Source organism: Mesocricetus auratus, unplaced genomic scaffold (genome assembly GCF_017639785.1).
Source record: "Mesocricetus auratus isolate SY011 unplaced genomic scaffold, BCM_Maur_2.0 Super-Scaffold_100691, whole genome shotgun sequence".
Taxonomy (NCBI): domain Eukaryota; kingdom Metazoa; phylum Chordata; class Mammalia; order Rodentia; family Cricetidae; genus Mesocricetus; species Mesocricetus auratus.
This window is the reverse complement of record NW_024429267.1, coordinates 46,887,611-46,915,028: the sequence shown is the minus strand read 5'-3', so window position 1 is coordinate 46,915,028 and position 27,418 is coordinate 46,887,611. Positions and strand designations below refer to the sequence as shown.

Sequence of the window (27,418 nt, the reverse complement as noted above, 5' to 3'; positions counted from 1 at the left end):
CTACAGCTGAAATAGAAAGAGGAACAAGTGTTTTCTATAGAAGTTTATTCCCAAAACAGAGCGCGGCTTCACGGAACAATTTACACAGACAGGAAAGAGGGCCACTGTGCTGGAGGGAGACCCCAGAGACGGGCATCTACAGAACCAGGGAAATAGCAAGGACACTCTCCCACTGACAGGCCACTCTGTCCTTCAAGGACAGAGGCCAGGTCAGTCTGGGTAAGGAGAGTTAGGGACCTGGCTGTGGGATTTGGCACGGGCAGTGAAGTGGGATTTTTGAATCTCGGAAACTGCCTCCCAAGTGTAAGTGTGGGGTAGAGTGGGTGGGTAGCGGTGGGCACAGAACCTCAGCACTGAGGCTCCTTCAGGGCGTGAAGACACAGCTGACCTTTGAGAACCTCAGCACTGAGGCTCCTTCAGGGCGTGAAGACACAGCTGACCTTTGAGATGGCCAGGTCCAGGGACATCACAGGCAAGTCTTCTAAGCCCCTCTCCCACTCCTCCCGCCTCTCACTTGTAAACAAGCAGGGGAAACATTCTCAACTGTAAACCAAGTCTGTAAATTCGGGGTTTTAAGTTGCAGACTAAATAAAACCAACACTTTAAAAAAATAATCTTCACCTGTAAACAAAGTAACAAAAATGTAAAGTCCCCAGTTGTGGACAGTAGACAAATAACAAAAAACTTTTGTGAACAGGGTCCTAACAGTCATTTTTCCCTCTCTGGGGGACAACAGAAGGTGGGGCAGTCACCGCCACCACGGCCTGGTGCCAGGGAGGGCCCTGTAAACAGTGGAGCTGAGGCGCCTACATTCTGGGTCTGATTCCCTTGTTTCTGCTCCCTTTGCTCACCCTCCCACCCTTCCCTCAGAGGGGCAGTGTTGTGAACAATGGCACCACAGACAAGTGGTGCTCAGGCAGGGGAGGGAGCAGGGACAAAGGAGTGTCCCCTCCACTCCCCCTGACAGGAAAGTCTGATTAGAGGCCCAAGTCTCTCCCTCAGGGAGAGCAGGAGCCTCGGTCTGTAAACAGGACTGCTGCGGCTCTCCCAGCCTCAGTCCAGGTCTTAAGGCAGTAAGTGGCAGAGACTCCAAGTGATACAGGGACAGGGGCACAAGTGAGCCCTCAGGAGGATGTGGGAGGACCCCCTTTTCCAACCTCCAAACACAGGAGTTTGGCCTATGGGGCATCAGAGGAAATGCAAAGATCACATTTGCATCTGGGCCCCAACAGTGTTCAGATCAGTGTGGGGAGGAGGCCGGGTGAATGAAAGAAAGGAACAGATGGTTTGCTAAGGACCCAAGGAGGCCAGCTGCATCCTCTCCCATCCCCTCCTCCTTCCAGCCCAGTCTTAGACCCCTGGGAGACAGAAAAGCTGAAAAATAACATAAGCATATCTCTCTGGTTACAAAGGTACAAAACGTATAAAAGTCCTCCCTCCAGCCCCACCCCCTGCACCTGTCACACTCATGCTTACAGATGTGCATGGGACCTTCATACTGCACCGCACTGAGTTGAGGGGCGGGTCTGAGGAAGGCTGCCTTGGGATCAGTCCTGAAGTCTCTTCCATCAGCCCAAATCCTCTGCTGTCTCTGGTGACTTCTCATCTGCTGATCAGGCCCTCAGGAGTGACCTTCACTTCTGGGAACTCTGTTGAGTTGAATGTGGAAATGGAAGGCCATGGGTAAGAGAGCTTTGCCTCTCCCCCTTCATGCCCACCCCTGAGTTCTGAGCCCTCTACTGGACCTCCACTACCTAGACTCATTAGCAAGTGGCTGCCTAGGCCACCTAGCAAGGCAACTTCTATGCATCTCTTTCTCACCCTTCCCTTTCAGCATCCCCCTAGAACTCCAGGTCCCTAAGGCCCTGCTCAGCCCTCTTGGTCCCCTGCCCCCTCCCCAGAGGCCCACTTCCCTCAGGCTCTCTCCAGAGCGCTTTCTCCTTGACAGACAACTCTCCTACTGGCCAGTAATGCCTGGCAGCTCCCTGGCTGTGCCCTGCTTGCTCTGGGTCTGGCAACAGCTCTTCCCTGATCCCCCCAATTCCTTCCTGGATTCTGGGTGTCTCTGACATCCTCGACCCCACAGATGCTGTACAGGCACTTGAGTGGTACTATGCCCAACCCCACAGTGCCCACAGGTGGGGGCAGTGGAATGCTGATGGAATACAGCTGTGAGTGAATGATTTATTCTCAGTTATCGCTCATAATATGCCAGTATTCCATATGACCTCTTAGGCAGGGCCAACTGAACAAAGATTTCTCTCATTGTCTCCTGCGAATGCCAGGCCATTTTTTACTTTGATGCCCTGATTCCTGCCTATCCCCTCCACTAGTTCCAGCCTTTGGGGTCACTTTTCTGGAATGTTAGGGCAGGGAAGCTGGTTTTAACCATATAGCGAGCAAGTTCCAGCTAGTCCTGTCTCCATTTTCTTCTAGAAGTGTTCCTAACATATGGCCTCCTGGCTGTGCTGAGCCTGAGGTGGCCCATGTCTATGGGTTAACTTCCAATTCATCCCACAGTGGAACTCAGTACACGGGAAAGCTGCCCCAGGCTGACAAGAGCGTGAACGGGTGTCTGGCCCTGCTTACTCTGAATCCGGTGACAACTCTGAGATGCTGTGGGATGTGGCTGAGCGAGGTGTGGAAGGCCCGAGTGCAGAGGCTGTAGCGGAAGGCGTGGCAGTGGTATGAGGGCCCGAGGGTGTGCTTGAGGACTGCACAGAGGAGAGGGCTGAGGAGTTGAAGGAGGCCAGGATAGAGGAGAGAATGTCCAGCTGCTCCGTGGAGGGGCCATGGGTAGGGCCACTGGCAGGGTCCTCCCTGGCTCTGAGAAGCTGTGGGGCTGGTCCAAGGGCCTCTCGTGAGGGATGCCGACTAGGCACCTGGTCCAGCCGCTCCCGAGAGTTCGAGATCCTAGACAGAGAGTCCAGGGGTCGAGATGGCAAGAGGGGGTCCCTTGAGAGTGGCCGCTGTGAAGACAGGGGCAAAGGTGGGGGCTGTGGGTCAAGGTCCCGGTTGCGGCGGGGCGGGGGCAGTGTGCTCAACCATTCGCGGGGTGCCCCTAGGTCCAGTGCATCCCGTGACCCAAAGCGTCCAGCCATAGTGCCAGGGTAGTCCCGGGGTGGCTGCCTCCGTGGTAGGGTGCTGCCCCGATCTCTGGGCTCCAGGCGGGCTGGTGCAGCATCCAGGTGTTCCTGGGAGCCTGGCCTGCTCAGGGGATGCAACGCAGGGGCAGGAACTGGAACTTCCTCTAGTCTCTCTCGGCTCAGCTGTCGCCTTAGGAGCAAGTCCAGCTGTTCTCGAGAAGAGTAGCGGCTGGCTGGCTGCGAAAGGCTACCTGTGCCCCCACCTGCATAGATGCGACCATAGGAGGCAGCTGGCACAGCACGGTGACCCAAGGTAGCCGCACGGCACCAGGACAGCTCAGGAGTGCCTCGGGTCTGGGGCACCAGTGGGTATTGCAACCTATTCTTCAGGATGCCTGTGGAAGAATTGGGGACAGGTTACATGTCAAAGAGCAGGAAGTGCCAGTTCCTGGGATCTTGCAACACAACTAAGGTCAGAGACAACTCCAGAGGTCCTAAACAGGGTGGAACAAGAGTCAGAGTAGGAGACAACAGTCCTGAGGGTCAAGCTAGGGCGGTCATAGTACAGGGCAGACTCCCAAGAAGTCAGAAGCGGGATAACCCTGGAAATACAGGCCTGGGTCAAAAGGGTAGGAATTCCTTGAGTTGAAGCAGGAACAGTCTCCAATGTTCCTGTGATGCAAAACCAAGGGCAAAAACCTCTTGTGCTGTTGCAAGGACAACCTCAGGGACTCCTGCAGTCAGAGTAAGAGACAAAGACCTTCTAGACCACAGCAGGAACTCTAAACTCTATGGCTTAACAGCTTCTGTGGTTTTGCAAAGTGAGTGGGAATGGACAAGTAGAGAAATGATGGCTTCTGAAGATCCAGGGGTAAAAGCCAGGATGTGGAGGGGGCAGGGACTCCATGGATCAGGTAGTCTCTGGGTACCATGAAGCAAGGTTGAGGAGCAGGAGCCTGTCAGAGTAGAACAAGATGATCTCCCCACTGGGGGATCAGGAAACTGGATTCCTATAGAGGTCTGGGCCTAAGCAGCCCTCAGGACCTGCAGTGAGGCCAAAGGGTTAGGAAAGGTCCTACCTTTCCTCTGCCTCTGGGCTCGGCCCAGGGAGGTTTCATCTCCACTGGTCAAGGCCAGATCTGGCTGGTTGTTGTTGGCTGCATCTTTGTTGGTGTCTAGTCCAAGGCGCCTTTCAGAGCCCCAAGCCTGCAGAGCACATGGTGCGGCCTCACACTCTCCCAGGGCTGGCCAGTAGGACAGGAGGTCATTGCCGTCCAAATCTGTGAAGCCAGAGCAGGTTACAGGAGCCTCTGGCTTGACTCCAGTGTTTCCTAACACTTGTGATGCAGACTCAGTGACCTCTGGACCTAACGACTCTTCAAGCCCTGGCTGTCCTCACTGAGAAATAGGAAAGGGAGAGCTGGTGAGATGGCTTAGCAACTAAAAGCATTTTGCCGCCAAGCCTGCTAGTCTATATTTGATTCCCAGGACCACACAGTAGAGAGAACTGACTCCCACAACTCATCCTTGTGACCTCCACACAAGTACTGTTGGCATACACACCCACACCCACACATACACACCTACACACACACATACACACCTACACACACCCACACACACACACACACACACACAACAGGAGGGTGTCTCTTCTCAGATCAGTGGACCCACTGAAAGAAGGTTTACTGCAGCTCTCTTCATCCTTAGCTAGATGAGATGGAAGTTTGATGGCTGAGGTTAGGAAGATCAAGATAAATCCCAACTCACAGGAATGCCAGGCAGCTGAAGGGACAAGAAACACCTCTGACCTCACTACCATTGCCCAGGTTGCTCCTGGGCTCCCAAGCACGCCTAGAAATCTGGATGGGAATGGTTCCTAGCTCCCAGTGGGTCAGGCTCAGGAATCCCGAGGAGATGGTAAAGTCCCTACATCACATCTAGGTAAAATATGGGAATCCCTTGATCACACATGGAATCAGTGAGTTCCTATCACCTTTGGGGTGGGCAAGGAGCCTCTCACTCTGGGCTGCCCTGCGGAGTGGACGTTGGAAACGCCCTCGTGTCCGGCCATTGTCCTCACTTTCTGAAGACGGGATGGATAGGCTCCTCTCCTCCTCCAAGGACAGGTCACTGTCAGAGTCAGAGTCAGCACCTGGGGCAGAAAGTCAGGAGGAAGGTGAGGTGGCAGGGGACTTGAGGGGTAAGGAAAGGTCCCTGGCTGAGGGTCTGGAGATGGGCAAGCAATACAGCAAGGGGATTAAGGTGGGGGCCTAGATGGAGCTTGGACTGGGGGTAGAAACAGAAGGACTTGAATTAACCAAGGGTGAGCTAGATCAGGAGTAGGCTTGGAGGACCAGGGATGGGTAGGTGCCTTCTGAGGCAGTGACCTGAGAGGAGCTTGTTTTACCCAGTTAGCCATTGCCCCCAGTTTGGGGTAGAAGAAAGCAGATCATAAAGACACCCACTGCCCCCCTCATCCCTGACCCAGGGCTCCAACTCCACCAGCATCTCGATGGAACATAGCCACATCCAGGTCAGTGGGGCCAGCGTGAGCCTGGAGGCTGTGCTCAGTGTGGTCAGCAGTCGAGCCATGTCGAACCAGAACATTGTCCCTGGAAATACAGAGTCCTTCATCAAAGAAGAACGTGACAGAGCGTCTTGATGGCTGGGGAGTCTTTGAGTGCATGGCCTGCTGCTTGTGGAATGGGGAAGGGTGCCTCTGGGTATTTATCAGAAGACATTTGGGCAGGGCAGCAGCAGAGTTCCAGGTCGCCATTCTCCCTAGGATCTGATAAGGTCAACCCTTGGTGAAGCGGGACTAGACTAAGCCATATATGGTCACTCACCTGAGGTAGCTGCGGCCCCGCTGGCTGTCCTGGTCCTGGGCCCTGCCGGAGCGGGCACTGCTCACTGAAGAGACGGTGGAGGCACCGAGAGTGATGCGGATAAGGCCACTCTCCTCAAAGAGGGCCGTGTTGTTGTAGGCCCCAGAGCCCTGAGGGAGGTGGTTGGACGGGGTGAGCTAGCTCTGAGGAAGGCTTAGACCCAGGCATCCTAGGCTCCCGTGCCCACTTCCAGTCCTAGCAGTCTCTCACCGTCCCAGGTGCTGGCCTGGTCTCCTCAGGAGCTGCCTTCTTGCTTAGACAGGCCGGTGTCCAAGCAGCCCGAGCGTCGGCATTCAGGACACAGAAGAGCAGAAGTACAGCCAGGCCCTGTAGGTCAGTAAGGGTCAGTGAAGGTCCCTGAGAGGCCAGAGGCCACAAGCCCAAAATACAGCCAACAGAGCATGAGTCAGGGACCAATACAAGCCTCTGTGGGTCAGCAAAGAAGGGAGCATCAGTGTCACAGGTTAGTGTGAGTCAGTGAGTCCGAGGGAGCAGAAAGTCAGGGCAAGTCCCAGGACTAATAATTTGAAGGCCAATGGCAGAAGGGACTGGGGTCGACGCTAGTGTGGTGGTCAGCAAGGGGTCAGAGCTGTAGTGTGGGCGAAGGGTAGCCCAGGGTCAGAGGTTAGCCTGATCTCAGTGGCTAGCTGAGTGTCAGCTCTAGGCCTGGGGTCAGCAGGCATGGTCAGTGCCTGGTTTAGGATTAACACAGTCATAGTCATGCAGTCGGGGTGAGCCCCAGACCTGGTGGCAATGCGACACCTAGGGCTAGACTGCTGAAGCCCATCAGGGTCTGAGACGGGAGAGGGGCACCAGGGTACCTGGAGGCCGCAGAGTCCTGCATGGAGGTAGTGAAAGGCCAGCACGCTGTGGTTGACCGCCAGGAGGCCAAAGAGCCAGGAGGCGCTGACCAGCAGGAGGAGTAGAAAAGAGCTGCGTAGGGTCCTGCTGTAAGGACACGGGAGGACACAGGAGGATATGCCAGGGTCAAGCAGGGCTTATGCAGGGGGACACACAGGGACATAAAGAGAACACCTCACACAGGAACACAGAAGCCTCAGGAGGACCAAGGAAGACGAGCAGTCACACAAAGAACCGGGACAGCATCCGGGGAGCCATGAAAGATCATGGGAAAGACAATGGAGTCAGGGAGCCGTGAGAGACCACAGGGGATAGGCGGGCATACGAAGGTGGGGCAAAGTGAATCACTCAGGACAGAGAAGAGCCCTGGGGACCCAGGGGACAACAGAGGGAAAGCTCATGTGAGACCAGACTATGGCAAAAGTACCGGAGAGGGACCACAGGCCTAGGCAGGAATGGCTTTCCTTCATGCAGAATTTGGAGCCCAACCTCCACCAAAACCCACCCAGGAGGAGTCTGCCATCTCAAGGAACCCGACTCCCCTCAACTAGCCAACTCACAGCACAGAGGTCTTCTTGGCCTCCCTCTGCCCTGTGGAGCAGGATGTGCGGGCAGCGAGGAGAAACATGGTCCCATTCATCTATACCCACAGTCAGGTGGAGCGGGGAGAGAGAGACAGAGACAGTAAGAAACAGACCAAGACCGCAAGCCCAAACATGGAGAGAGAGGGAGAGGGAGGGGAGGGGAGAGCACGACTCAGACAGAGCGGGAAAATCACACGAGAGTCAGAGATGTAAGGAGAGAAGCTGTGACCGCGACACAGAGAGAGATGGGGACAGCAGCAGGAGGGATAGCCAAGGCTGTGCCCCCACTGACCTCCCACGTCCATGCCGGCCGAGTGAGCGTTCACTCTGTGACCACACATGAGACAGAAGCAGTCCAGGATGCCCGAGTACCACCTCTCCATCACTTGCTGCAAGTCTCTGCCCTCCTCCCAGAGAATGAAGCTCACAAGTGGCACTGGGAGCCAGACACTCACCACAATGACAAGGATGATAGGACCAGCAAAACTCCAGATAAGAGGCTCGTGGATGGAGATCCAGCAGAAGTCAGGGTTCCCGTAGCCATCTGGATCCAGCCCAACAGCAAGGCCTTTGGAAAGAGAAGAGGTGGGACCAAAGAGGTGTGGTCTAATCCTGACCCCCCAGTATGGGGGCAGAGGTCAGGGATCACAGGCCTGAGTGGGTAAGACCTCACCCAACAACACAGCAGGGACACCCCAGCCCAGGGCATGGTAGAAGCGCATGGCACCACGGTCCACGTTTCGAGGCTCAACCTGCATTCGGTAGAGGTGTAGGCCCTGCACCAGGAGCCAGGCGAAGGTGCTGAGGAAGAAGTAGTGTAGGAGGATGGCGACCGCGGTGCACACCAGCTGGAGGCAGGGCCAAGACAGTGCTGTCAGCCTCTCCCGCCCACCCTACCTCTGACCCCAGCCCGGACATCTCTCCACTCATGTTCCTAACCACAGCATTTAATTCCAGTCGGTTCCCTGCCCCAAACCAGGACCTCCACTTGGGCTCCCTGACCTCGAATCCTGTGCTTTGACTCCAGGCTTTCCAGGGAAAGGTGGAGTCCCTGGGACAGAGTTCCCCTGGCCCTGCCCCTGCACCTGGTTGTGGGTCCTGTGGATTCCCAGCAGGAAGACGAGCTCTGCTACTCCCAGGGCAGCTGCCACGTTGGCGTGGATCCCACGCACATTGGACTTGAGGCTGCGCAGGCTCAGCAGGACAGCCGCAGTCAATACTAGTGCAGTCACAGACACTGCCACGACCACATGGGTGAACACGGCCAGCAGCTCTAGGTCTCCCTCTAGCCGCTGTGGAGTTAAGGGTGGTCACTGGGATGCTGGGTAGGGAGTTTCCCGGCCCTTTGACTTCCCATTTCACTGGGTCATTGAACACAACTCTACCTCACGGGGAGAGGCATCCATAAGGACTCCAAAAGTGCCTGTCCGGCTACAGCGACACCGGGCATGGGATCCGTTCCTGTGTACCAGCTCACAGTCCCTCGCTGTCCACATGCCATGCTGGTCTGTCCTGCGTCCAGAGGAGAGTGACATCTACCTTTCCATCCAGGATGTGTCCCATGTCAGGCAGAGATTTGTGATGTGGGGGAGGGGAGAGGGGCCTAAAGTTGGGGAACAGCATTCCTCATGGACCTAATTGCACAGTGGCACAGATAGGGGCCTCAGAGACAGGCTGGGACACCTCCCAGAGGTGAACAGGGACAAAGAATTTCCAGAATGGGGTTCTCACGGGCCAGGTGGGTCCCACTGCACACAGATGGCTTTGCTCCGATTCGCTGTCTGTAGTAGGCGGAACTCAAGGTTGATTGGGGAAACCAGAACACCCCTTAGGAAGTTGCGTCCATGGAAAACCGCCACGCTGACCACCGGGGAGTTCATAACAGGGTTCTGGGGGAGCCTGAGGAGATACCCATCTGGTCTTGGACACTGTTGACCAAAGACCGACTGCCTACCTCTCCCTGCCTTCAAACCACTTGCCATGGCTGACCAGGGGCTGGGATACCTCCAGAGCACAAGCTATTTCTAAGAACACTATCCAGCCTCTGGTGGGCTGCCAGGAGCTTCAGACTCACAGTCTAGACTGGGCTCTGAGGCCTGGACAGCTCCAGAATAACCTGTGACTGTCAGCCTCAAACCCTCCCTCCCTTTTCCCATCTCCAACTGACTTCCCCAACCAACCTGCCTATGCCTTCCTCTATCAGTCAGTTGATCTATCTATACCTGGATCATTTGCCCTTCTTGTGTGTGTGTGTGTGTGTGTGTGTGTGTGTGTGTGTGTGTGTGTGTGTGTGTGTGTGATGGTCCCCACATATGTCTCTGCCTGTCACCCTGCACCTCTGATGCACTTTATAGACAAAGGGAATTCCCATTGAACCCAGTTCAGGCGGGCTCCCTGGATCTGTGTACAGGATCATCTGTTTACCTGTGGACCTAATCATCTGCCTGCCCATGGAGGGAAGGAGTTTTGGGTTGGGTAGAAGCTCACAAAAAGCTCAGGATTGAGGGGTCCTAGGATCAGGTCTATGCCTGGTACCTGGCGCCCCGGCGTTCAGCCTGGAACTGGGCAGGGAGAAGCCCCCCCAAGGTGCGGTACACAAGGAGAATGACAATGGACATCCTAGGCTCCGGCTCAGGCTCCAGGGGGGCTGGCGAGGAGACCACATTTGAGGCTGTGGCGTTTTCTGTGTTGGTGCTTGTGGGCAGAACTGCCAAGGGACAAAAAGGAGCCACGGTGAATTCTTACCACGAGCACCCACAGCCCAGCGTCAAGCACAGAGATCTCTTCTACACAAGTTCAGAAACTGGGGGTGGGGCATGCAGGGGCCATGGAGGGAACATGGGAAAGGTGGTGAAGCTGGAAAGGTGAGGCCGTATATGGAGGTGGTCCCGGAAGCGCGCACACAGGAGCCAAGTGAGGTCTAGCAAGGGAAGAACTGGTGAGAGGCTGGCATGCTATCAGGCTTTGGGAGGAAATAAGGAGACAGGACCAGGCTCGGAAGTCACCAAATGGGCTCCTACCTTCAGACGGGGACGGCTGTGGGGACTGTGAGGGCAAGAGCACATGTGTATGAGGATCCCAGGCATCCTGGCCCCGGAAAAGGTTGCTGTGGTAGCGAGGGTAACGACGGGCTCCCTGAGAGGAACTAGGGTGCTCCATGCGGTCAATGCTGAGCACTGCCCAAGAAAAAGAGTGGCAACACTTGTCAAGAACTTCCTTCCCAGCCGGGCGGTGGTGGCGCACGCCTTTAGTCTCAGCACTTGGGAGGCAGAGGCAGGCGGATCTCTGTGAGTTGAAGACCAGCCTGGTCTACAAGAGCTAGTTCCAGGATAGCCTCCAAAACCACAGAGAAACCCTGTCTCAAAAAAACAAAAAAACCTCCTTCCCAAGGTTACAGTTCCACCTAAGCCCAGGCTGCAGCTGTGTTTTCCTTGGTACAGGTACTGGGCATGGCCCTACAAAGCACCAGGGATTGGAGGGGTAGTGTGGCCCAGCCATAGATCCCCCACCCTTCTCCTTTCCCCTGTACCACTCACTGATGTTGGGTGTAACTAGTCCAACAGGGTTCAGGTATGTCAGCTCCATATTCCTTGCAAGTGTGGCTGCATATTCCTCCAGGTGCCGCACTAAACCCGCGCTTCCTGGGGAGCCCCCAGGGGCCCGCTGCCCCAGGGCTGCCCACAAGTCGCCTGTCTCTGGAGCAAGCAGTGCAGAACCAGCCCACAGAAGATTCTAGAGAGATGGAGATGGAATTGGGCTCCCCCAGATGGTGAGGATGCATGCACGAAGGAAGGGAGGGGGCAGACATGAGGGGTCTAGCCAGGCATGAGTGGCCCAAGAGGCAAGAGGGCAGGACTGAAGTGGGCAGGGAGAGGGAAATTGTGACCTTTACTCATAGAGGTCAGGAAGGGCATAAGCTGGGGATCCACGGCTAGGAGGCTGGAGAGGGAGAACCATGGAGCTGGGGGCAGGGCCATGGAATGGAGGACAGAGAACACAGCCCACCTCATTGAAGTGGGCATCTTGTGTGGCCGTCAGTCCGAAGCCCTGCTGATGGTTCTCAAAAGCCAGCAAGTAGGCCAGCAAGCGGGCAGTGACTCGGACATCTTGGCTAAAGTAGTGGGCAGTCTGGCCAGTCACCTCCCGCAGCCTCTGAGCCAGCTTCTTGGCCTCCATAGTATCCAGGGTTGTCTTGTTCAGCTCTAGGCCATCCAACTGCCAGGACAAGGATGGCAGTGGTTGCTCTGTGATCCTGTAGGCCTTTCCCAAAAGCCTTACAGGGAGAAAGGCTTGGACAGATGAAAGGGCAACTAGAAAACCCAAGAGGCCAAGGGCTGAGGTTTATATTGGGCCTGTCCCAGGCCTGAGGGTCTTGGGTGTGGGACACTATCTGGGTAGAGTCTCACCAGCAGACTAAGCTCTCGAAAGGCAGGCGAGGTACAGTTGAAGAGGTCAGGCTCCAACCAACCCTGGTCCTCATCACACAGCCGCACTGCAGCACCTGGGGACAGGCAATCCCTGGTCAGGCCTGCAGCCTGGGGACTTTTGCTGATAGGTGGCCACAGCACCCTCTTCTATCCCATACGGAGCCTTGAGGTAGGGTCCTGAGTGATAAGCATCTATGGCTAGGTGCCTAGATGCTGCAATAAGCCCAGATAGTTCCAATAGCTTGTTGGTCAACTCTCCTAAGGACTCTGAGAACCATTCTTCATCCTCATGAAGAAAAGTATAAGGATGTACTATAGAGAGACACACACAACACACACACACTCGCTCACATACACTCACTCATTCATACATACAGGCTTCGACAAGCTTACATACAGGCCAAAATTCATATACAGGTAAAAATTCATACACATGCCAACAACACTAATTAGATGTGCACACACGGATGTATGAACAAGCACACACACACACACACACACACACACACACACACACACACACACACTGCTCTCTTGTATACTCACAAGCATACTGACACAGACAAGATCTTCCAGGAGTATCATATGACCCAAGTGAGGTGGTAGTAGGGGGTCTCATACAAGTTTTAACTACCTCAGTGGTGACTTTTATCATTGCCTTCCCTTGTCTATGCAGTTGGGATAGAAGCTGAATAAGTGTGTCCACCAGCAAGAGACCCTAACTTAATTAAGTCAGAACCCCATGCCCTCAAGACAGACTCACAGACACATGCACAGGCACAGAAGGACACACATGTGAGCATGCATACACAGACAATCTCTGTCCAGCCACTGCAGAGACCTCAAGCAGCAGGGAGGGTTCTGGGAGGCCCTTAGGCAGCAAGGAGAAGCTGGTGGGTGACTCTGACCAATAGGGAGACCCTATAAGGACCTCAGGAAGTAGGAAAGAGAATGCAAGGTCTTAGGATGTGGAAAAAGATCTGAAGGATCCCCAGGTGATCCTTGAGGACCTTGGGCACCAGAGAAGGTCCTTAGGGTCCTCAGATCAAAGGAAGGGGTCTCCAGGAGGTTAGGAGTAGGTTTAGAGAGCTCAGGCAGCAGGGAGGGGTCTGCAAGGACCTTAAACAGCAGGAGGGAGGTCTGCAAAAGCTCTGGCAGTGGGAGGGGTCAGCGCATCTGAGCAAACACGTACCCCTTACCTGTACCCCGCAATCCTGCCCAGAAGCCAAGAGAAACAGATGGAGGCTTAATGAGAGCATAGGAAGGGACCCAGAGCCCCCAAGCAGTATAAGGGTCCACATGGATTTCCACCCTACTCCCATCTCTTTACAGAGATGAGGCCACCCAGCTTGGTGAAAGAGGTGGCTGTAACAGTCAGAAAACAGACCTGCCCCACCCTCTGCAGCAAAGCTGCCTACCACATACTCACCCAAGGCCCCCCGGGGACAGGGAACTGTGGCCAAAATGCCAAACTTAGTCTGGGGCCACCACACACCAGATCTCAGGGACTTGGGGCAGGCATCGTAGAGCACTAGGGAGAAAGGGAGTGTTGAGTCTGGTGGCCAGGTTCTAAGGCAAGTGACATCATACCTATTGCTGTTCTGCAACTCCCAGGCCCAGGCCCAGAGTCTACTACTCTCCCCTGCTGGCTTCTATAGATCTGGCCTGCTAAAGTCTATGACAAGTCAGCCACGTATGCGTGGTAAACGGAGGGCTCCTGGACATAGCTAGTTTCCCTCAGGAGCCGCTTCCCAGAAGTTAGGAGTGTCACTGATTTCTTAGCATGCTGGGACCAGCCCTCACCAGGTGTGCAGAACTTGCTTACCTCGGCAGCCACTGGCTGTCACCTCTGCAAAGGGGCTGTCACAGCTGTTACACTGGCGGCCAAGGGCTCCTGGGCGGCAGGGGCACTGCCCGCTGTGGGGTGCACATGAGCGCGAGGTGGAGCCCACAGGGTAGCAATCACATGGGAGGCATGAGTCACTGCCCCTTGGTCGGTAGTGGAACTCCTGTTTAGGGATGGGCCAGGGGCCTGAGATCAGAAGTCAGGCTTAATGGAAGGGTCGAAGGTGAAAGCTTGGGGAGTAAGTAGAATCAAGGGCAAACGTTTTAAAAAAATTTAAAGAGTTCATAGGCTAGAAGGACTTGCCTCAGATGAAGACAAGGAAGGGTTTAGAGGTCAAGGATGAGAGGTAACAACTAGATTGTAGGACTCGGATTAAAAGGTTAGGGCCCGAGTCATGCAGTAGAGGCCAGCAAGTTAGACAAGAATCATAGGTAATGTCCAAGGGGAAGTTAAAAGGTCAAGGGTCAGAGTCTAGGCAAACCTTGCAGTGACACTGCCCATTTGTCTTGTTGCAGTTAGGATCAAAGCCCTTGTGGACATCACAGTTGCAGGGACCACAGGTTGGGCTTCCCCACCAGCCCCGAGGGCATTGCTGGTCCATCCTGGGAATAAGATGAGATAAAGTGCATCCGTGACATTTCAGTGACCCTGCTTGTTCCCACAAGGTCTTTCCACCATCTTAGTCCTGAGCTTCTCACCTATGCTCACAGTGCTGACCAAAATAGCCATTTGTACAGTCACAGGTATAGCCATGGGGGTTTCCTTGGAGGTGCCGGCATGACCCCTGGTTTTGACAAGGGTTCAAGAGGCAGGCATCCACACAACCTGGGCCGTAGTAACCTGCAGGTTGGGTCAGGAAGCTCAGAACACTGGTCAAAGAACATGGAAAGAACAGGGTCCTAGCCCTCTTACCTGCTCCAGGCCCCCTGGTTCCTCCCCCAATTCTCTCAGCACCCACCTGGCCAACAGGTGCAGGAAAAGGTCTGCCAGAGGTCTTTGCAGTGAGCATGGGGTGGACAGGGCCCAGACGCACAGGCGTTGGTCACAACACAGCCAGGCTCCACATTCACTCTGTGGCTGGGAGGTGGCAGGGCTGAGGACCCAAAGGGTGTAAAGCCAATCCATACACCCTAAAGACACAGACAGAAAAGGGTGAGACCCATGTCAAGGCAGTCCTAAGGAACCAGCCACCCCATCTGATGTTCTGTGACATGCGGTCTCCCTCTACTCCTACAAAATTCAAGCCCCCCTAAACATGCCCATCTAGCCCCCACAAAGATTCCTAGTTGTGCTGTTTCTGACACATATCCCTGGTTATCTAAGCTGGCCTCTTACCTCCACCAGAGGAAGGTTTGGTTTGTCTCTGATCTCCCTGGGTCACCTAGCTGCCCTCCCATGCCAACATGTATTTAAATGGTGCTTTTCAGGTTCCCAGTGACCCCATACCATATTCTCATGCTGAGCCTCACCTGGACACAGCCAACCAGGCCCTGTGGACCCTCCTCCTTACTGGTGGGGGGCAGGCCTCCCACATGGAGTTGTTTTACTTTCAGGCCCTGCAGCTCACCCCCCATAGCCATGGTGTCCTAGAAGAAGGGGACAGTCAGCACCGAGGGAGGGTACCTAGTAAATCCCCGTCATATCCCAGAATCAGAATGGCTTTCTTCTAGCCCCGTATGACCATGTTTTGTCCCCTGTATCAGAAGAACAGTTTGGAAATGAGTCACTGCTAAGTGTGGAGAACTTGCTGTGACATATATAATACATATATATATATATATGATACATATATATAATACATATATATATATATAATATATAATATGAAACTTCAGTTAAGAGCTGACTCAGGGTTCACTGATCTTCTAGAGGATCTGGGTTTGATTCCCAGCACCCACATGAACGTTCACAACAAGGGCTCTGATACTCTCCTATGGCCTCCCTGGGCACCAGACATACATATGGTACACACACATATACGGAGGCAAATACTCATACATATAACATTTAAAAAAAAAAAGCGTTAAGCTCAGGCAGGCTCCTCCCTCCTGGACCCAGAGCCAACCTTGAAATTCCATGATCTTATTCTTTGAGTATATATATGAGTATATGGTGTGCTTACGTGTATATACATGTTCATATATGTATGGGCACATGATGTGCATAGATGCATGTGTATATTGTACATGTGGAGGCCTGAAGTTGACACCAGATGTCTTCCTTGATCATTCTCTACTAATTAATGGAGATTGCTAAACCCAGAGTTCATCAGTTCAGGCTAGTCTAGTGAGCCAGTTTGCTCAGGGGATCTCCTGCCTCTGCCTCCTGAGTGCTGGGATTACAGGCAGCTGCTATGCCTGCCCAGTGTTTACATGGGTTCTGGGGATTGGAACTTGAGTCCCTACAGTTCCATAAGCAGGTGCTTTATCCTTTGAGCCATCTCCCCATCCCTGAAATTCCAGGATTTTGATTTGGGGTAGGTAGAGATTAGGGAATACAACAGAAGGGGCTTTCAGGAATCAGGCACAATCAAAGTCCTAACTACAGAGGCACCTCAAGATCAAGCCAGAACTCTAGGTAGCCTACGTGACATAAGCAGATTGCCTGACAGACCAACCTGGCTGGTTGAGTACGATCAACACTAAGGGCTAGGAGAATATCAGACTGGGTAGTGGGAGGATGGAAAGGAGCTGGATAGGAGGTCAAATCAACTGAGTCTGGTTAGAAAGCTGAGAACAGACTACCCTTGGGTCAGAGGTCAGACCTGGAAGAGGTTGAAGTCCAGTGAAACCATAAAGATATGATGGCCCCTTCGGCCACCTGGCTCCTCCTGCAACTCCAGCTGAAGATCATGCCACCGGCCATCACTGACAGTCATCTGGTCCAACAGGAGGTGGGCAGCATGGCCTGAGGCCCTACTTAATGTCACAGACAGCAACCCCCGATCTAGCTGTGAGTAGAAATGCATAGCCCCAGGGTTAGATTGAGATGAGGCTGGGTGGTGAGATCAGAGGGTTTAGTGGTCAGGAATATGCATTCAGAACGCTAGAGACAAAGCTAGACCCGATGCATAGTGCACCGTTTGGGGATATCATGTTGCTGATACACGCTGGGGAAAAGGGCAGAGCTGGGGGTCATGGGTTGGTTTGGTTATAAGAAAGATCTATGTGTGTGCCCTGCATATGCAGAGAACATTATGGTAGGGAAGAGTCAAGGTGCACTGTCCAGAGCAGAGTCCAGTGTGTTAAGACATCTGACAGAGAATTATGCTCTACGGCTAGGCCCAACCCTGTTGTTGGGGAGCATCAGAGACCAGCGAGGGAGTAGTGAAGGGCTGGGAGAACAGACATACCTGGAGGAGGAGCACACTATGTGGCCCAAGCTGCACTTGCATCAGGACCCCTTTTGTTGCCCGTGTTCGAAATGCTAGTCCCAGGTACCATGGCACAGACACAGTCATGTCATTTCCAAAGTCCCAACTCAGTGTGCCATTGCCATGGAAACGGTAGGGGTGAGCCATTGCTGTGGAGGTAGAGAAGAAGTTACAGATCCTACCCCAAGATCAGACCTTACTTACCCCATACGGTCCTCCTGACCCATGATGCCCACTCACTGAGGCGACAATCTTTGCCACCAAAGCCCACAGGACAGTCACAGCTGAAGCCACCCCAGCGCTCTGAGCAGAAGCCACTGTTCTTGCAGGGGCCTGAGGCACAAAAGTGCAACTTGGCCTGACAGCCTGGAGAGAAAGGGACAAGGAGGACATGAGAAGACGGGTGAGGGGCTTGAGTGCTGGGCAGGCTGCTGGAGCCCAGGGGTGAAAGTGCGCATGAGTTCACCCGCGTGTCCTCAGGGAGGAGGCGAGGGAGAGGAAGGCTGTGATATGGGTCTTGCCACGTCATACCAGATTGGGGTCAAATATGGAGTCATCCCATGCAACCCTCCACCTCCTCCTTAGATGGACACAGGGACACGAATGAGGACAAACAGCTTTGGGCCTACCTGCCATAGTGCCGTTGTTTGCGACAAAGGCTGCCATGTCCATCCGTCGGCCATCAATGTGCAAGTCTCGCATGCAGCCAATGAAGTCCTTGTGGGACACCGGGAAGTTCTCGGGAAGGTTGGGGACACCCCCCAAGAGCAGAGGGCCCGTCAGGTCCAGGGACCTGGGGGTCAGGAGCCTGGGTCATTGGTGGGTCTGGAGCCAGAGTAGGGTTGCTCCTGGGGGCCACAGGAAGTAGGGGATAGGACTAAGGTGGTTAGATGAAGAAGATAAGGCCAGGCTGGGAAAAGAGTTAAGACTGCAATTGTAAGGATGCAAAGAAGAGGCCATGATGGGCAGATGGTCTGGGGAAAGATGGGGTACGTTGAGATGAAGACAATTGATGAGGAGTAAGGCATTTGGGTGGCCGGGTCATGGAAGGAGAAGAGGGATTGAGGGGTGAGCTCAGCAGGCTCAATGGACTCAGGGCCATGTGGAGATAAATGGACTAGAGGCAGAGTGTGTCATTAGAGACTTGAGGCATGTAGAGACTTCGGAGGGCAGAGTGCACAGGGACTTTTTCTGAGGACGATGTGGAAGCCAGAAGCCAGGGGTAGAATATGGGACTGGGGTCTAGACTGAGCAGGCTTCCGGTGCCTTTGATCTGCTGGCTCGGGAGAACAAGGAGCTTTGCAGACTGTGTGACGGGTTTGGGCGGGCTCGTGGGCAGAGAACATGAGGGTCAGGGGATGGGGGCCTCACTTCTTGGAGCTTGTTTGCACACCAGCAGCTGCACATGAGTAGTTGCCAATCTCAGCACCAAACTGCAGAGCCACAGCCACATCGCAGTCGTCCACACTCAACACAGCCACCTTGTCCTTGGAAGGGCCCTGAGCACCCCCTAGGGCATCTGTCCGGGGCTGCAGGCAGGCACACCAATCAACAACATCCGGGGGGTAATTCCTGAGGAAAACTCACAATCCTGGCTCCCCACACAGCCCACCCACACTAGAGGTGGAGCCCACCTTATTGTAGTATCTCAGATGCACTGTATGCCACTGTCCGTCACTCAGGCCTCCTGGAACTGTGGGGCTAACCACTGTATTGGATTCACCTGTGGGGAATACGCATGTGGAATGTTATCTGGAGTTGCTGAGTGGCACCATCCCAGCCCACTACATAGACACAGATACAGTTAGGGTCATGCTGGATAATTGGATCACCATATCCTCTGGTGGCCACACTGACTGGACTACAGTGTCCTTGAACACACAGGAGAAACACAGACTTCCTGGAGAGATGGACCTTCCCTGAGGGAGTGGCCACAGAGCCTGGTCCTCACTGTTGTTGGTTTGGCACTGAAGAGTGTGCTCAGACGCTCAGTGACGGACACCTGAGGGGACTCATGCATTGACTCTTCCAGCCATCCCAGGAACACATGCACCCCACTCACTGTCACAAAAATCCACGGGAGCACCCACCCGTGGAATATGTGAGCCGCACTTGGCCAGCCACAAGCTCTAGAGCCAAAAAGTCATGCTTCTCATTCAGGCGCCCGTTGTAGAAGAGTAGCCCGCTGGGCTGCACTGTTGCAAACCTGGGTGAGGCGGAATGGCACCATTAGGAGCAGACATCTCACACCCTCCATTTGAGAACCAGCTCAAGCTGAGCCGGAAGAAGATGGTGGGAGATGCCAATGCCGTGACTCTAAGACAGCCCTGCAGGGGTCAGGGGAGGGGGTGGTGTACGATGAGGACCTCAGGGCTGGACAGTCAGCAATCTGGGTCAGGGTCACGTAGGTAGGGGCAGTGGAGAGGCGTGCAGTGACACGGTGGAGGACACCTACGAGAGGGACAGCGTGAGGTGGAAGCGCTGCCGCAGGCCGCGGAACATGACGAACGAACTGGGAGGGAAGGAGCGTGCGGCCACCTCACAGCGCGGGCCCTCGAAAGCTCCGCCCGCGGGGCACTGGCATCGAAAGCCGCCATTGGGCGCGTTGGTGCAGGTGCCCCCGTTGCGGCAGACGCCCGGCACACAGCGTCCGGCTTCCGTGTCCAGCTCGCAGTCTTCCCCTGCAGGGTAGCACGGGTCAGAGGACGGCGCTCCGCCCACACCCCGCCCATGCTCTCCAGAGGCCGGAGTCTCGAGGCCTCTGAATGGTTGAGCCGCCTGTGGGACCCGCCCCCAGGCTCGTCGCTCCGCCCCCCATCTTGCCTAGGGCTTCTCTGAGCTTCAGGCTTCCCGCGGGCTGAGCTTAGCCGCGCCTCAGAAAGGATGCCGGGTGCTCACTCGCACTCCTGGACTCCCACCGCTACGCTTCGCCAGGGCTTCCTCCAGCGCTGCACCCGACTTACCGGTGAAGCGCGGGCGGCACACACAGGTGTAGCCTCCCTCGCGCCGCGCACAGGCGCCGCCATTGCGACAAGGGTTCGAGTAGCAGAGGTCGAGCTCAGTCTCGCAGAAGTCTCCGGTGAAGCCAGGCGGGCAGCGGCAGCGCAGACCGGCGATGGGCTGGATGGGTCGGAAGAGCGTGGAAGCCGAAGCCAGGAAGGGCGCGGAGGAGTCAAAGCGGAGCACTGACACGCATTTCATGTAGTTCTCACAGGGCTCGCGCAAGCATACGTTGTCATCAAAGGGCAGCACGTCGAGCAGCGAGCGTGCAGCCAAGGCGGCGCGGCGCACGTACAGTTGCTCCTGCAGCTCCTCCGAGCTGAACCAGGGCCCTGCAGCGCCTGCCCCAGCCCCACGAGGTGCCAGCGCCGAGAAGCTCACATTGAGCACGGTGCCCCCCACGTCCGTGTCGTTCTGGATGTTGAAGATGAAAACGTCCTCCGTAGGTGTCGCGAGCACTGCAGCCACGCCTTCAAGAAAATGGCCCAGTAGAGGTGACAGGAAGCGCTCTTGCCACATGTTCTCCAGGCGCACGGTCAAGCTGTTGGCCAGCAACTCCTCCGTGATGATGACCACACGCAGCACACACTGTGCTGTAACACTATGCAGGCCATCTGCAGGCAGGGGCAGGGACAGTCTCGGGTCAGTAGTCGCCTCTCCTTGGGACACAAGAGGTCTGGGGCCAGTGATTACATAGTCCTACTAGTCAATAGACTGACCCCTAACATGCCACTAGTGAGTCTGGGGCTAGTAATCGCCATCTATCCCAGCACCAAGAAAGGACTAGCTGCTGTTTCCTACTCCCGCATTCCCAACATGGGGAGAGGCTTGAGTCAGTACTGGCACTTAGCCCCAGGGAGCTCCACCAGCCTTGTCCTATAATTACCCATGAGTCAGTACTCTACCAACACACAAGTGCCCTAAGTGCTCAGTAATCCACAGTCCCAGTCATTGTGATCAATAGGCCACCTCCAGCAAGGATAGGAGGAGAAGCCGGAACCACTGGCCATCCATCCCTAGCTTCCCCACTGTAGTAAAAACAGCAGGACACCCCCTGCAAGACACAATGGGGGGCATGCTAGGTGTGCCTTTAATCCAGCACTTGGGAGGCCGAGAAGGCAGATTTCTGTGAGTTTGAAGCTAATCTGATCTACATAATGAGTTCAAGTCAGAGCTACATAGTGAGACCCTGTCTCAGAAAACAAAAAAATCCCAGCACATGGGAGACAGAGGCAGGTGGATCTTGGGTTGGAGGCTAGTCTGGTTTACATAATGAGTTCCAGGATGGCCAGGGCTACATGGAGAAGCCCTGTCTCAGATAAACAAAAACAAAACAAACAAAAGAGAAAGGAAGGAAGAAGGGGAATTCCAGGGCAAGGCTCTCTTACCAGCCAACTGCTCTCCCAAGGCACTAGATGAGGTCCTGAACCAGTGAACACTCAATGCAGTTCTCCAGAACTCTGCATCAGCTAGCTCCAGGGATACCCTGGACCTTGATGTATACCCACACTGCACCCTCCCCAGCTGCTTTAGTTAGCAAACTGCCTAACCCTCTAGGCCTGGGGTCTATGATTTCAGTGTCCACCCTGAGATGTACGTAGTGCACTTATCTCCTGTGTTCATCTCAGGTCAAGCATGTGTTGGGTGGTCCATAAAGACTGCTGTTGGGAGAACTGAAATTAAGGAAGCTCTCGCCTGCTCTGTCAATGCCAGGAGTCCCAGCCTCAGGGCTGAGACAGAAAAGATTCTCCAAACCTCTACGCTTCTAAAAAGTGGGACTTCAAGGGTCTTTTCCACCTGATCCCTTCTATGAGGGAAGGGTTTGTGAAAGCCCAGGGAAATGAAAGCCACTGGGTCTCTGGACATTTTCCAAAGGGAAATGTTCTTGGCCTGCCCTTTGCATAGCAGAATGGGCCCATTCCCTGCCTGAGGCTGTCAAAAGTTAGTCGCTCTTCCTGACCACTGAAGTAAGTAAGGGCAGATGAGACCCAAAGTAACCGTTATCTAAACATGGACATGAAATGAACTGAATGAACTTTCTGGCTTTTCCTAGCAACACAAGAGCATCACGAAGACCCTCTGTTCCTTCCTTAAGAAGAGAGGAGCAATCCCTGTATACACAGCTGTTTATGGTTCTTGGATGTCCTAGAACCTCTGGGATTCTGTAAAGACTGTCCAAGAACCTAAGTCGTATCTGGGATTCTGGCTTGAGTCCTGACAGGTTAAGATCATTAGGTCACTTGCCTACCCCCCTCTCCCGCATCCCTCACCTGTTACAGTTACCAGCATGGAGGCCACTAGTGGGCGGTTGTTGTCCAACTTTCTGCTGAGTCGAAGCTCCCCACTGGTCTGGTTGACCACTAGCAGCTGCAGCTCATTGCCCCTCTCAAAGGAATAGAAGAGGTGGTCAGAGACATCCGGGTCATAAGCTGGGATGCGCCCAATGACGCCCGAGGGGAAAGTGTCAGAACGGTTGGACACATAGTTGTTGAAGAGGATCTGGAAGTTGTTGAGCACAGGACTGTTGTCATTCTGGTCAACCAGGCACACATGTACAGTAGCCCGGCTGACGAGAGGAGCAGATGTGGCCTGCACAACTATCACATATTCCTGGCGAGCCTCATAGTCTAGGTCTATCAGTGCTGTCAGCTCTCCAGAAAAGATGTCCATTTGGAACAGCTCAGGGATGTTCCCTTCCACAATCTGGTACATTATGTGGGCATTAGGGCCTTCATCGGGATCGACTGCAGTGATCTGAGCCACCACTGAGCCCACAATGCTGTTCTCCTTCACCCTCACTTCAAACTCCTCAGCTGGGAAGACAGGGGCATTGTCATTCACGTCTTGTACAGTCACCTGGATGCTCACTGGAGTTCGAAGTGGGGGCACACCACGGTCCACTGCATAGGCGGTCAGCTCATACACTGGCACTGCTTCCCGGTCCAGCCGCCTCACAGTCCTGACAATGCCAGAGGTGGGCTCAATGGTAAAGTCGCCATCCCCATCTTCCCCATTCTGGAAAGTGTACTGGACCCGGCCATTGGCATGAGCATCCCGGTCAGTGGCTGAGATCTGCAGAACACTAGTGAAAGGTGGGGCATCCTCAGAGACCAGGCCTGTATAGTGGGAGGCCACAAACTGTGGAGCGTTGTCATTTACATCATTGACCATTACCTCCACATATGTGGTATCTGCTTTCTGAGGGATACCATTGTCCCGAGCAGTGATGGCCAATGTATATGTCACTTGGTCCTCATAGTCCAGTGGAGCTTGCAGTGTAATGGCCCCTGAGTCTGCATTAATTCGGAACTGGGGTAGGTTGTCTTCCAGAAGATAAGTGATACGAGCGTTTTCACCCACATCATCATCAGAAGCACTGATGACCACCACAGTGCTACCCACTGGTCGGTCTTCATTCATGCTCACGGAATAATGAGCACTTTGAAAGACAGGCCTATGTGTGTTGGCGTCTGTGATGTTGATGTGCACGTAGCAGTGGTCGTGAAGGGCACGGTCCGATGCAGTAAGCACCAGCTTGAAGTAGCGTTCCTGCTTATAATCCAGAGGCAGAGCCAGTGTCACCAAGCCCACACCACCTTGGGTGCTGATGGCAAAGCGGTTCCGACTGTTGCCACCTGTGATTTGGTAGCTGATGGCACTGTTGGCATCTCGGTCTACTGCAGTCACGCTGACAACACTGGTGCCCACCGCTGCATCCTCATTGAGCCGAAGGTGGTACTCTTTCATGGTGAACTCAGGCCGATTGTCATTGACATCTAACACAGTTACTGTGACACTGGCTGAAGCAGAGAGCGGGGGTGAGCCGTGGTCCCGTGCCTCCACACCAAAGAAGTAATGTTCCATGGACTCACGGTCCAGGGGACCACTCACAGAGACCCAGCCAGTGGCGCTGTTTATCACAAAAGGTGTGTCTGGTGCCACACCCGTTAAGGAATACTCCAACCTGGAGTTCTCCCCATGATCTGCATCCACTGCCTGAATGTGAATGACTGAGTGGCCCAGGGGTGCATTTTCCAGAACAGAGACCTGAAAGGGTGTACTGACAAAGATAGGAGTATGGTCATTGATGTCTACCACCTGGATGCTTGCCAGGCCTGTGTTGTTAGACAAAGGTGGCCTGCCTGCATCTTGTGCCCGGATGCGCAACACATACTCTCTCTCCGCCTCAAAGTCCAGAGGTGCCACTACCTGGATCTCACCCGTGAGACTGTCGATGGCAAAGTGGCCTCGGCTGTTGCCACTGATTATGTTATAGTGCACCAAACCATTGGCATCCTTGTCCTGGTCCGTGGCCGTAACACGCAGCACCACTGTGTGAGGGCGCACATCCTCCCGCACTTGGGCCACATAGCGCTTCTCGCTGAACTGCGGTGTGTTATCATTCTCATCCAACACAGTTATGTGCACTCGAACGGTGGCTGAACGTGGCCCAGGCTCCTGGCCCTGGTCACTAGCTTCTACGACTAGCTCATAGCTTTCCAAGTGTTCCCGGTCCACGCGGCCACTGGTGCTGATGAGGCCGGAACGTGGATCAATCTCGAAGGCGGCGGCCGCCTCAGTTCGTGCAGCGGGCGACCCTACGAAGCGGTAACGCAGGTTGGCATTAGGTGGCGCATCGCCATCGGTGGCACGCAACTGCAGGATTGGGTAACCTTCTTCCACATTCTCACGAAGTGTTTCCCGATACTGGGCTTGCTCAAATACTGGAGCGTGATCGTTGCGGTCAGCTACTGTCACCGCCACCATGGTGGTGGCTGAGAGGCGCGGTGAGCCATGGTCCTGTGCGGTCACTCGAAGGTAGTGGCGTTCCATACTCTCACGGTCCAGAGCGGCCGCCGTTCGGATGAGGCCGCTCTGAGGATCGATGCTGAAAAGCTCCAGCGAGCGGCTGTTCATGAGCGCCGCCAGCGAGTAGACGAGGCGCCCGGCCTCGCCTGGGTCCGGATCCTGCGCCACGACTCGCAGCACCGCTGTGCCCGCTGCCTCATTTTCAGGTACCAGTGTCTGGTAGTTGTACTGAGGAAACTGCGGGTGGCGGTTTGCGGCACGACGGGGACGACCCTGGTTCTTTGAGAGTATTCGCTTGGCTTCAGGACCAGCTTGGAACCCTGGAGGGCGCGGCCCAGGGTGCTGAAATAGGAAACGGCGGCGGAAGAGACCGCGGGAGCGCATGCGCTCGGGAGTCGGCTCAGGCGCTGTCCGATGCTCGCTGAGTGCTGAACCCGGCGTAGGAGCTGTCCTCACAGCACGTGGTGCTGAATTCTCCCCTAGGTCAGATCCCAAAGAGCCAGGGAGGCAGTTCCGCCGAAAGGGTCCCCTCTCCGTTCGAGAAGTCGCGGATCTTTCACCCTGACCCTTGCGTCCTGGCGCCCACAGTTTTCCACAGCAGCGAGAGGTTTCCACTCTCTTGCGGACGCCTCTCCTAGCATTACGCTGGAAAGACATTGGCCTGGAGCCATCAGGCTGAGCCAGAAGGTCCGACGGGTGGGGAGCAATGTTCCCCAGATCCGGATCCCCTGGGGACAGAGCCTCGAGCGGCAGACTACCTCTTCGTAAGGGCCCTGTCCGCCCACAAGACGAGATCTCTGGGTGCCAACATAACAGATATCCTGGGCCCTGACCAGACTCTTGCTCCCGGCTGCCCAATGCCTGGACCACCAGCTCCCCGTTTGGATGCTCAGGGGTCCCTCGACCGTTCCGGGCACTTTGCCTACCTACTCGGAGCCTCATGAAGACAGGCTCCCTGACTCCCAGGTCAGGCTCTCCATCCTCCCAGACGCCGGGAGACTCGGGACAAAGAGCTACGGCTCCACTGCCAATCTGTGCTCTTGGCCCGGTAGCAGTAGCTACCCCTGGGTCCCAGCCCTGGTCCCCGCCGCCCCCCCAGCTCCTCCCGACTAAGAGGGAACAAAGAGAGGAGAAAGAACAGTAGTATCGGGGTCGACGGTCCCCAGAGACCCCACCATAGAGGCCGCCTCGCCATCACCCCCCGCCTCCCCGCACGGCCTCCGCCGCCCCCCCGCCCGGGTCCGGGTCTTGGGCCCACCCCGCCGCTCCGGCCCCCTCCTGGGCCCCTGCCGCCGCCCCGGCCCTCCGCCCCTCGGCCTGTCGCTCCGCGCCGCCACTGCTCTCTGGGCACCATCTACTCCGCGGCCAGAGCCCCTCTGGCATACAGCCCCGGCTTTTGCCGCCCCCACCACAGCATCCCCGACGCTGCCGCCGCCTCCCGACGCTCCAACATGGCTCCCGGCCGCTCGGATGGTTTGCTCCACCTCCGCCCCGATGCTCCAAACGCAGTGGTACAACCCGTTGCGCATGGCAGTTCTGGCTATGGAAGCCGTTGCTGCCATCTTTATTGAGGTCAGAAGTGCTGCCCACGGTGCTGAATGGAACGGGGAGTTTCTCCGCTACTCCACAACCGCCCTCCCATTCCTCTGAGTTTGTTGTCTTTCTTTAGATTGAGAATCTCGTCTCCCTTCCGGAGCACTAGTTCCGAACCCTAACAAAAAATTTGGTCTGAAAATGGGTTGTCATATTGTTCTGAGTGTTCTCACCACTCTGGGCAGCGTTACCATGTAGAATCCTGTGACAGGGACGATAATGACCAGACACCGGCCCGGGACACTAGCAGTTCAAACAACAGCATTAACTATTTATTAACAAGTTGAACTTATGAAACGTCATAAATATCTCCTTGTTAGCCCCTACAGAGCAGGATCTGAAAATGACCCTCCAGAAGCAGGAAGATAAGTCAATAGTTCTCTGCCTCGACAATTGTTAGCAATCTCCCAGATTTGGGGCTCCTGCACTAGACACCACATCTCTCCAGGCTATGGCTCTTTCCAGTGTTCGGAGATGCCACGTGGAATTCAGGGTTGCACCACAGCTGTGAACCCAGCTTCCTCGGATGCCCTCCCCTCGCCTGCGACAACTGCATCCTTTAACCCCTTGAAGAGCCTGACAGAAACTCAGTTCTCCCTAGTCCTGGTTCAATCTAGTTTTCGGTCCAACTCCTGGCACGCGCGCAACTCAACTGACCAATAGCTGTATCTGGCGCAGTAGACGTCACCGAATACGAGAGCAAAGGCGGTGCATTCCAATCAGGGAGTCATTGTTTCTATTGGCACAATAGGAGACCCCTCCCATCTCGGAGGACTCCATTGTATGCGGGAGGAAGGAGGACCTCGAGGGTTCCAAGCTAGCCAGCAGAAACAATCCAAAAGGTGCGCTACCCTGGTCAGCCTCCAAACACCGCATCGGCAATGAGCTACAAAGTCAGGTGCAGAGCACTTTGGCATTCTGGCACCGAGACAAAAGTCAGGTCCTGGATCC

At 55.0% G+C, this 27,418-nt stretch overlaps 1 protein-coding gene across 1 annotated transcript; it reads right to left on the bottom strand.

Annotated features, from left to right (window-relative positions):
- Positions 1–28: 28 nt before the first annotated feature.
- Celsr3 (cadherin EGF LAG seven-pass G-type receptor 3) lies at positions 29–26,069 on the bottom strand. Its single transcript, XM_013116981.2, is given in 37 exon segments — positions 29–1,649; positions 2,590–3,481; positions 4,166–4,366; positions 5,083–5,241; positions 5,592–5,701; positions 5,936–6,084; positions 6,185–6,301; positions 6,796–6,922; positions 7,396–7,475; positions 7,875–7,987; positions 8,093–8,267; positions 8,505–8,711; positions 8,805–8,931; positions 9,151–9,318; positions 9,955–10,126; positions 10,440–10,595; positions 10,956–11,151; positions 11,425–11,634; positions 11,826–11,920; positions 13,046–13,060; positions 13,276–13,377; positions 13,672–13,855; positions 14,174–14,294; positions 14,391–14,532; positions 14,651–14,822; positions 15,162–15,278; positions 16,457–16,642; positions 17,045–17,214; positions 17,306–17,431; positions 17,695–17,858; positions 18,437–18,594; positions 18,700–18,788; positions 19,156–19,271; positions 19,521–19,746; positions 20,029–20,679; positions 22,336–25,969; positions 25,971–26,069. Coding segments are annotated over 37 exon segments (9,954 nt in total). The 3' UTR covers positions 29–1,621.
- Between the last annotated feature and the right edge of the window lie 1,349 nt (positions 26,070–27,418).